The sequence below is a fragment of the Etheostoma spectabile genome, chromosome 9 (assembly GCF_008692095.1).
Source record: "Etheostoma spectabile isolate EspeVRDwgs_2016 chromosome 9, UIUC_Espe_1.0, whole genome shotgun sequence".
NCBI classification, from domain to species: Eukaryota; Metazoa; Chordata; class Actinopteri; order Perciformes; family Percidae; genus Etheostoma; species Etheostoma spectabile.
Window position 1 is genome coordinate 27788302 of NC_045741.1, and position 10105 is coordinate 27798406.

General features: G+C 39.5%; 1 protein-coding gene across 4 annotated transcripts in view; it reads right to left on the reverse strand.

Annotated features, from left to right (window-relative positions):
• Positions 1-818, reverse strand: part of LOC116695626 (peroxisomal sarcosine oxidase) — a 115457-nt gene extending 114639 nt beyond the window's left edge. For all 4 annotated transcript variants that reach the window (XR_004333504.1, XR_004333505.1, XM_032526033.1 and 1 more), the window contains exon 1: positions 672-818. Coding sequence is in view for 2 of the 4 variants with exons in the window: in XM_032526033.1 (XP_032381924.1) it covers positions 672-782 (111 nt within the window). In the remaining 2 variants the exon portion in view is untranslated. The remainder of the gene's footprint in view (positions 1-671) is intronic.
• Positions 819-10105: the final 9287 nt, after the last annotated feature.

Genomic DNA, 10105 nt, shown 5'->3' on the forward strand with positions numbered 1-10105 from the left:
AAAGTACAAGTACCTCAACATTTGGCCATTTGACCCACGTCTCCCCCTACTATACTTAAGTATAGTAGGGGGAGACGTGGGTCAGTTATAAGTTGTCCAATTTCTTAAATCAATCAAATTTAATTTAATTTTGGGATAGCAATGCCAGCTTTGTACTTAAACTCAACAAAACTAAATCATGTTCATGTGGGTCTATATGGATATCTTTCACGCAGGTTGTTAGCGCTTGGTTCTATTTATGTTTTTTCCTTAAAATTTTACTGAATGAGGTCCTGCCTGTCTCAATCTCAATCTCAATCTCACACACACACACACACACACATACACACACACACACACACACAATGTTAAACATTCATTTATATGTTGAATAGAGTTTCAATTTTTTTTGTCATATCTTAATTTTATGATGTAACATTTCACCCCAGGGGATGGTACAACTAACCCGGACTAAGGGGTAGAGTCCAACATTTTGCTCCTGGTGTCTGGTGTTGCAGAGATAACAGCTATACCACATATAAGCAGACACATGTAATTAGTTTGTATCACATTTTTCACGTTTATACACTATCCCCGGTCTCCCTTACTGGAGCAAATGTACATGGTTACATTCCACGACTGTCTCTGAGCAGTTCACTGAACTAACAAACAAAGTTGTGCGTGGGACACACCTGCTCCAGCAGAAGAGTCTTCTTGTTCCTCTGTGCCAGCTGATAGGCCGTGAAGGAGCCCTGCACCCCGGCCCCGATCACTATGACCTCATACTCCCTTTCAGTCGACATGCTGCCTGGATTTGTTTTCAACACGCAGGAACAGACTGTAGAAAGGATCCGCACCGGAGGGGGTGGGGTTAAAAGATAAACCATCCATTTGGGTCCCGAGTAATTCCTGATAGGGGCTGAAATCTGTGCGCCACACAGAACAAGCTTCATCAGTAAATGCCTGTGTGAGGCTAGATTATTATCCATGGTTAAGAGTATTGCTGGCGTCAGACAGTCTGATATGATAGAACCATAGACTGTATATTTATACATAGGCTACGGTCAATGGATAGGACACAAGTGCCTGACAGTCTCACCGCAGGGCAGAAAGGGTAAAAAGGGCGCCAATAGCCAACTTTTATGTGTTACTTTGTCAAACATTTTAACCCTTGTGTTGTCTTCCTGTCAAAATTGAAAATCAACACTTTTGTTGACGCTTTTCAATCGATGTTTTCAACTTTTTTCCCCCTTTTTTCAACATCCACAAGAGTGTTGAAAACACTACATAACACTAACTTATTAACTTTAGTTTTTACAGTTATTTTTTTACAGTTATTTTTTAATTTATGGTCAATAAACCTCATTTATTGGAAATTTTATCTAATGTTTGAGTTAGAAAAGCAGAAAGTAGGAATTATTTAGACTAAAATTAAAGGAATGGGTGTTGATGTCTAATCACAGACTGGAATATGTCAACTTTTACTCAATACTATTGCGAAACCACTTCAATTTCTCTCTCCAGATGCTATACAATTGAATAAGACACCCCAAAATTAATGAAAGACAACATGAGGGTTAAGTCACTACAATGTATGGAAATAAAAAAATGAACAGCAAGAAAAAACTGTATTCTAATAAGTCTAAATCCTTGCTCGTTTAATTTAATAACTCTTGCTTTGTCTTTTAGTGCTCTATCACTGTTTAGAGCTTTACTTCTCCTATTGTTTTAGCATAGCTTTCCACTAGAAATTCACAATCAGCATTGTCTATATGTGACACTTTGTCATCATTCATCATTGTGATTGTATTAACAGTTGTATACAATGCTTTCCCTGTTTGTTTTGTAAATTGCTTTGTGTGAATAAAAAACCTATAAAAAATATAATATAACAAACTTACCCTGACCCCTTCGGCCTGTTACTTTATGCTCCCCTTAGACAAAACTAGCCGTGGTGGAAAATGTTGATTGAGTAAAAGTAAATCCTCAATGGGAAAATAGTTTATTAGTTGTGAAATCAACTTTTATTTTATTTCACTCTAATATGGCAATGGGCATTAATAATAATGGTTGAAATAGAAGTTTAAAAAGTAAAATATTAAGTTAAATCAAAACAAATGCAATACTCATTGGATGTTCCTTTGTAGAATGATATTGATTTAGCATTGCACAGCATTGAATGATTGCATGTTTCTCAGTATAAAGTATTTGGGGTGGAGAGAATGTTAAAGAATGGAAGGTACAATTGAAAGAGCATTTTTATTAAGGCTGTGACTGCTAGGTTATATCTAACCGTTCAAATGTGGTGAACAAAAACAAAATATTTCAATATAAAAAATGACAAGAATTAAGTAAAGTCAGCTTTATTAATAAACCAATAGCCCAATGTATTTCACTGTCAACAGAAACCAAAAGGTCTAGATGTGACAAGCAAGACCCTGATCTATTATGTGATTTCCCACTAACAGAAAACAGGGGGGAACTGATTTATGAGTAGACTCTTATAAGATGCAAATAAACCTTCCCCCAAGCCTATGTAGTCTATAGAGCGATACATGCAGTCGGCCCAGCGCTGACACAGAGGATCTTCAGTGGTACGGATCCTCCCGTTCCATCTGACCATTTCCAGCTCTGCTGTAACTCTGCTGTGAGTGACCAAAGGGCACCTGCTACACTTACATAACCATGAATAGCCAGCTCAGTGCAGAGGTCACTCCTCTGCAGTCTCAGTTACACACCTGCACACAAAGAGGATATTATTACAGTCTAATTTGTTTGGCACAGTAGGCTAAACATGTTAATTCAAACGTGTCAAAGTTCGCCCTGCCAACTGGAGGTGTGCTGATACTGGGACTTGAGTAGACTCAAGCCCCCATTTTCATAGTCTTGCTTTGCCAGACCTTCCTCCACAGCGCTGCAAAGGAGGGTCAGGCTAGTCTGCACAGCATTCTGGGATAGGAGAAAATTCTGCTCTGGTCTATTGGCATTTCTTTAAACCAATCACAATTGTCTTGTGAGGTGCTAAGAGCCTCACGGAGCCCAGGCGCCTCTGCAAAATAGCCTCGGGAAGGAACTTGTTTTGGTGGAATACGTGTACGTTCAAAAGTTGATTTAGTCGTGCAACATAAAACTCTGTGTGGACGGAGAGTATAGCTAGCTGTCTGGATTTACCCTGCAGATATCTGAGGATTAACAATAGTCCTCAGAATTCCACCAGAGTTAGAACGACAACACAAAGAAAGAGGAAGGTAACAGACATCCGGCTGAAAAGGAAGACATCTTCAGGAATTTTAAGCGGCACATAAACAGTCCTGCAAATGAAACGTTGTGGATATGAACTACTGTTTTGATGACTTGCGACTTGACTTGACAAAAAAATAAACAGCTTTAATGACCCGACTTGTCAGTGAATGATTCAAGACTTGACTTGAGGCATGATGACTTTTTAAAGATATTTTTTTGAACAATTAATGCCTTGATTTTATAGGATGGCTGAAGACATGAAAGGGGAGATTTCCTGCCAGATGTCTAGCTAGACTATCTGTCCAATCTGAGTTTTCTGTTGCAGGACTAAAGCAACCTTTTAAAGGTACACAGGCTCCACCAAAACAAGTTCCTTCCCCAAGGCTATTTTGCAGAGGCACAGCTGCTCATTCAGCGCTTAGCACCGTACGAGACGATTGTGATAGGTTTTTAAGAAAAACAGCCATTTTTCTTACATCACAGAATGCTGTGTGGACTAGCCAGACTTTGCAGCGCTGTGGAGAAGGGTCTGGCAATGGGCCCGTTCTACCCCTTTGATTATATCTCATCTGTGTTCTCTGAGATTTGGAGGAGTCGTGGTATTTTGAGAAAAACAAAGTGATAGTACAATAGGCCATTACAAGAATAAAGTTTACCTGCACCATAGTCTGCTATGCATTACGTAATTGCTCTGCTGACACGGTAGATCTCAGACCTCTTGACAGACAACGAGCCCCGTTTGAGACACTGGTCTCTGAATGAGACAGCTGAGGGAAGTGGGTAGCACTTAACATTCCACCACTACAATAAGATGGCAATAGTGGGGTAACAGTGTGATAATAAAGAGGTGATATATAAGTAATAACTTGTGATTACCAAAGTAATAACTGGGTAATACATCACAGTAATGTAATACTGGGGTAATAAGGTGATATGAGATGTAATAACTTAAAATATGCATATTGCACGTTAAAATTTCTGACAATAATTAACATAGATGTCAGAATATTACAGTATGTCAACCTCTATTTCATATACCTAGAAGGCTACCAAAGGCATGTAACGTTGAAGATTGAAGCGAATAGTATGGAGAGATGATAACGCAAACCATGAGGCTTCCTGTTCACATTCAAATTGCTGACTAAATCCCAGGGTGCAAAGCTCCTACAGTTCTTAAAAGAACACACACACTCATGTGGGACGAACTATATTCGATATCTGGGTAATGGTAATATAGTTATATTAATGTTGTAATGATATGATAATAATGGGGTAATACATGTAGCAATCTATGTTGAGTTGGGTCTAATCATGTGGGTGTCAGGTTTTGCTGGTGGTGAACCCTTACAAACAGGATAACAGACATCAGATGAAGCCTTGTGGCCAGAAGGCACAGTCACACACAGTCACACAGTCACACACAGTCACACACAGTCACACACACTCACACACAGTCACACACACTCACACACACTCACACAGTCACACACAGTCACACACACTCACACAGTCACACACACCACAAGCAACACCAGTCCACACAAAGTCCACGTCACACACACGTCACACCGTCACACACAGTCGCACCCACTCTCCACATCCCCACACACGCACCCCTCCCAGTCCACACACACTCACACACACTCACACAGTCACACACACTCACACACACTCACACAGTCACACAGTCACACACAGTCACACACAATCACACAGTCACACAATCACACAGTCACACACAGTCACACAGTCACACACAGCCACACAGTCACGCACAGTCACAAAGTCACATGCAGGCAAGCTTAGACACAGCAACAACCTACATCTTGTCCGTCTCAGTGGTGTTAGAATTGGCTCTCTGCATACAATTAAATACCTTTAAATCTTAACCAAAACTGGTTAATCCCAGACACAGGAGCTATCCCTGATGGGGGTTGAGAGATTCAAGCATTCATTCATTGATTGATTTTGTTTTCTCTCTCTCTCATTCTTTGGACAGCTGGCGCCTCAGTCTGAACAGCTCTCATTTGCAATCGATCAGTGCTGAGATAGCTCATCCCCATCGACCTCTGCAACACCAGAATACAGAGGTGAGGCTCAGTCGTCTCTGACAACTACAACGTGACCTAAAGTGTTATTCATATAAAGTACAGGACAAAAGGTTGGACACACCTTCTCATTCAATGCGTTTCCTTTATTTTCATGACCTTTCATTGGCCTGTACTGTATATATATATACATATATATTTATACACTGTATGCTGTACAATCGCTCTGCACTTTATATTTGAGAAGTAATGTTTTATTCTTCATTTGTATTTGTATATAACAATAATAAGTCTTGATGTAGTGACCTTTATTGACATCGGTCACGCATGTATAATTGAGTGAGGCTTTTATGAATAAACATGGACATAGCCCTTGCTTATAAGATTTGATTTGGTGAATATGAACCAATGCTGATCTGATAAGTGTATTTATGATGGAAATAGTCAATGCTACCTTGCTTGGACAGTGTACAATCTGAAATGACGCCAACAAAATAGATAGTTTGTTGAAATTTGAAGCTATCCCACATAAGTAGCAACAGTCAGCAGCAGCTTCAGCCAGACCCACAATGTTCATTACCTCCCAAAGTATATAAGGAGGGATATCCAGGTCTGATCATCACTTTTAATTTCTACAATGTAAACATACCTAAACATTGTTGCAATCTTGGACATTATTATATCATTCATGTTGAGATCACATCAAGAAAAATGTTAGTGTCCATAGAACTATACACATGGGTAATTGTGACCCAACTGGAGCATGTAAGGTAAACTTTTCCTACACAGGTAGAGTGTGTGCCCCATGTAAGAGTGTGAGTCCTTTTGCAGCAGCCCAGGTTTAACACCAACCTGCATCCCTTTGCTGTGTGTCGTCCCCTCTGTCCCCCTCGTCCCCTTTTTTTTATCTGTCTATACCAGGGGTCTTCAACGTTTTCCAGGCCAAGGACCCCCAAACTGATGGCGAGATGGAGCGGGGACCCCCTATATATATATATATATATAATATATATATATATAATATATATATTATAAAATTGTGTTATATCAAACTGGTCCTATAGTGCCATGTGTAAATGTACCTTGTTATTGTGCATTCAATACTAAGATACTCAAATAATACACAGGTTCATATATTCATGCATTGATGACTGAAAGACATCTTCTGCCTCCATTTATCTGTTTACTACAGTGTGTTGAATTTATGTTAATGTGTATTTAAAGACATTTCAATTAGTGGAAAAATTGCGGGGGGGGGGGGGGGGGGAATATAAAAAAGTCTAATCAACCAAAACTTTCGCAACCCCCATGCAGTACTCCGCGGACCCCCTAGGGGTCGCGGACCCCCTGTTGAAGACCCCTGGTCTATACTATCAACTAAAGAAAAAAAGCCTCCAAAAATAATCTTCAGAAAACAAATATTTCCTCCATTGCCACTCCTCCATTGGATAATTCAAAGCAAGACACCCTTTTCACATGGTTACATTGTTCTCACATTGTCATTTGAGACATTGCTAATATCTTGGAAACAAAGGAACCTATCCAACACTCTGCTCTTGCTGTCACCAGCGTTAAAAAAAATAAATGTTTTGGTCTCTCCGGACATTCATCAAGAGTATTTCAAACACCCCCAGGTGAAAGTTTAAATATTGGTGATTCTATGGGATCACCAATTCTATTGTTCCTTTATTTCCAAGTTATTTTTCAACTTACCTGTACAGAAGAATTTTTAGATGTGCAACCTGTTTCTTAATAAAAAACGTTATTATAAAATATCTATAACAGCCGCTTAAAAACTGTAAACTGTGTTTTCCATTATTTTGAGATTCAACAAAAATTAGGTTTTCAAAGTCCTAAGTATCAAATAAAGGGTCCGAGACCTCCCAGAACCCCTATCCTTCAAACACTGGAAAGCATTATGCCATTTTGAATGCAAATGGGGGAGTTCAAGAGCTCTAAATGCTCTTAATGGGGCAAACGTCCAAGACAAATACAAGGTACTAACAACTTGTACGCCAAAGTGTTAATCCACTGCCTGGGTGCCCTTTATTGCTGCGTTTGATGAAGGAAGTTTTCACCACACCTGGAGCTGGTTATGTTAGATGAATTGTGGGTACAGTTGGCATAGTGGGAGACAGCTTCTGTCCCTTCTGTAGACAGCAGGCCGAGCAGATGGATGGGGAGGCAGGATAGACCTGCAGAGGGTCATCTGGTCAAACACCCCGCTGTTCCACCATGTCACACACACACACACACACACACACACACAGCCTCCACCCTGCTACACCACGCCACAGAACATTAACCTCACGCATCATATTCATCCCCTCTCTGTACAGCTCTACCTTAAAGGACCAAACCAGTAATGTTTCCGCACACTTTGTTCAAATTGCACATGCTTCTGTACCGTCTTCAAACTATGGAGTAGTGTTTTATGTTTGGTGATGTTTCAAATATCACATACAGGGCCTAAAATCAACACCTGACCACCCGCCAAATGCAGGTGGATTTAGCAATTGGCAGGTAACACTGTCAATCTACACATTGGCAGTTAGCCAATGACAATTGTGTGATTTATCACTTTTTTTGCAACTGTTGTTCTTTTACACTTCAAAGAAATCAGATTTTTTGGGGCTTTAGCTAAAGCTAAAAATGTGGCTGGGGTAACTGGGGTAAAGAGGCCAGCTGAAATGAACAACCAACAAAAAGATGATCATGAGTCAAAGAAAAGTAAAAGAAGATGTTTTAATACAAAGTGGATCATTGAAGACAGCAAGGTTTGTGAGTGTCTAAGCAATACAAAACAAATGTACTACAGTAATTGTCGTGTGTATGGTTCAGAGAAAGCAAAGTCAAATCCTTTTGTAATCAAGACTAAAAACTTAAAATTAGAAGTAATTAAGGACCACTGTCATCAAAAAGCCCCCTACACACGATAAATTGTAACTACCAAAGACTGCGCTTCCGGTGGAGACCGCTGCGGTCAAGGGACTGACATCCATAAAAGCAGTGCAAGATGCGACTGCTGTTTCGGAACATTCATGTGATCTCTGTTTTTCACCCTTATGAGGCAAAAATCCACCTGCCACAGTGGTTGGTCGTCAAAAATGTTAACTTGAGGCCCTGGTCACATATTACGCTTTTCCGTGTTTTCTGTCAAATCTAAAATGTTATAATGTTGGATTTTCATGTTAAAGAGGCCAAAACTTCACATGATGTGGTAAACGTATTGTAGACAAATCTCTGTGAGCTAAAACGTTATATATATTAATGTGTTATATAGTGCACATCTTTCCAACGTGGCGTAATACGTGGCGAAATCATGAACTCACGGGCCCAGGAGTTTTACGATCCCTGTGTTCCTACGCGGTAGAAGCCCAGGCTACTATTTCAGAGGATTATCCTGTACTGTGGTCATAATGTCTTCACACAGCCAGGACACTCACTGCAGGTGAAATTACAATATCTTTGAAGGATTGATGGACTACCTGTTGTGGACTATAGCTAGTATGCGTTTTCTTTTCTTACATTTGCTTTTTTAATGCATTTAGGCTATTGTTTTAGAGTTATAAGTTCTCTTCTATATGGCCTGTTGGATATGGCCCCATGTCAGATTTAATTAGCCTAGTTGTTGTGTAATGCTGGCTGTTCACTAAGCAATCTGAGTCGTCACATTGAATGTGTGCATGTATATGCCTTGTTTGTATTTGTATGTTTGGGAATAGCCTAATATACAGTATGGCGATAGCACAAAAAAGACTTCTGGAAGTCTAACCACATTAAAGCTGCGGTTTGTCATAGTTCAGAGGATGAACATAGGGTTTTTCATTTGTTTTATAACAGGGATGGGTTGCCAGGTTATGTTTTTTTAGAATTTGTTTTTATTGTATTTTTAATTTTTCAAATTTTTTTATTGTTATTCAATCTTTGTCAATCTCATAGCTTCTTACAATGCCTAACTGCTTACTCTACCACCCATATAGTTTGAGAGACGACTTTTAGGCAGTGAGTGACACAGAAAGTAGAAATATGGCAGGAGGGTCTGCAGTATGTTTTACTAACTGGAATGTTAGAGGTATGACTGGACCAGTGAAAAGAACATTGATATTTTCACATCTGAAAAGAATACACAACTCCGTGTTCAAGACCATATTTTGCTTAGAAAGGCATGGGTAGGACAGGTGTACCATTCAAACTTTAGCAGAAGACCCAGGGGAACGGCAATAATAATTCATGAAAATGTATTATTCACTCCCTCAGAAATAATTTCAGATCCTCAAGGGCGTTATATTATAGTATCAGGTAGTTTTTTTCACACCCCCGTGGTCTTAGTATGCATTTATGCCCCCAACTGGGAGGCTGCTGACTTTTTCAAGAAAATAATGACCTTGTTGCCTGATTTAAACACACATCATTTAATATTTGGTGGAGATATGAATTATGTGCCATCTGCCTCAAAGGATGCTTTCCGATCTATATCCCAAATATTACATGAAATTAATGACTCTGAATTTATCCTTATGGGGGATATGAATTGGGACTGGCTTTCTGGGAACTCTGATTGTTTTAAAGACTTGTGTAATGACCTAAATTTAGTGCAACTTATTAATGAACCAACAAGAATAAATCCCAAAGCAGAAATAAAATCTACTCTCCTTGATTTAATCATAACAAACTCTGTTTATAAATATTGTGTTTTATTATCATTTCCTTGCTACCTGGATGCCATTCTTGGCTGCAGCGAGGGTTAAGAGATGCATTATTCAGCAGAAATTACTGATGCTGCCCAAGCGTGTGCAATTTTTGGCAGGGATGCAAAATGTGGGCACAACATT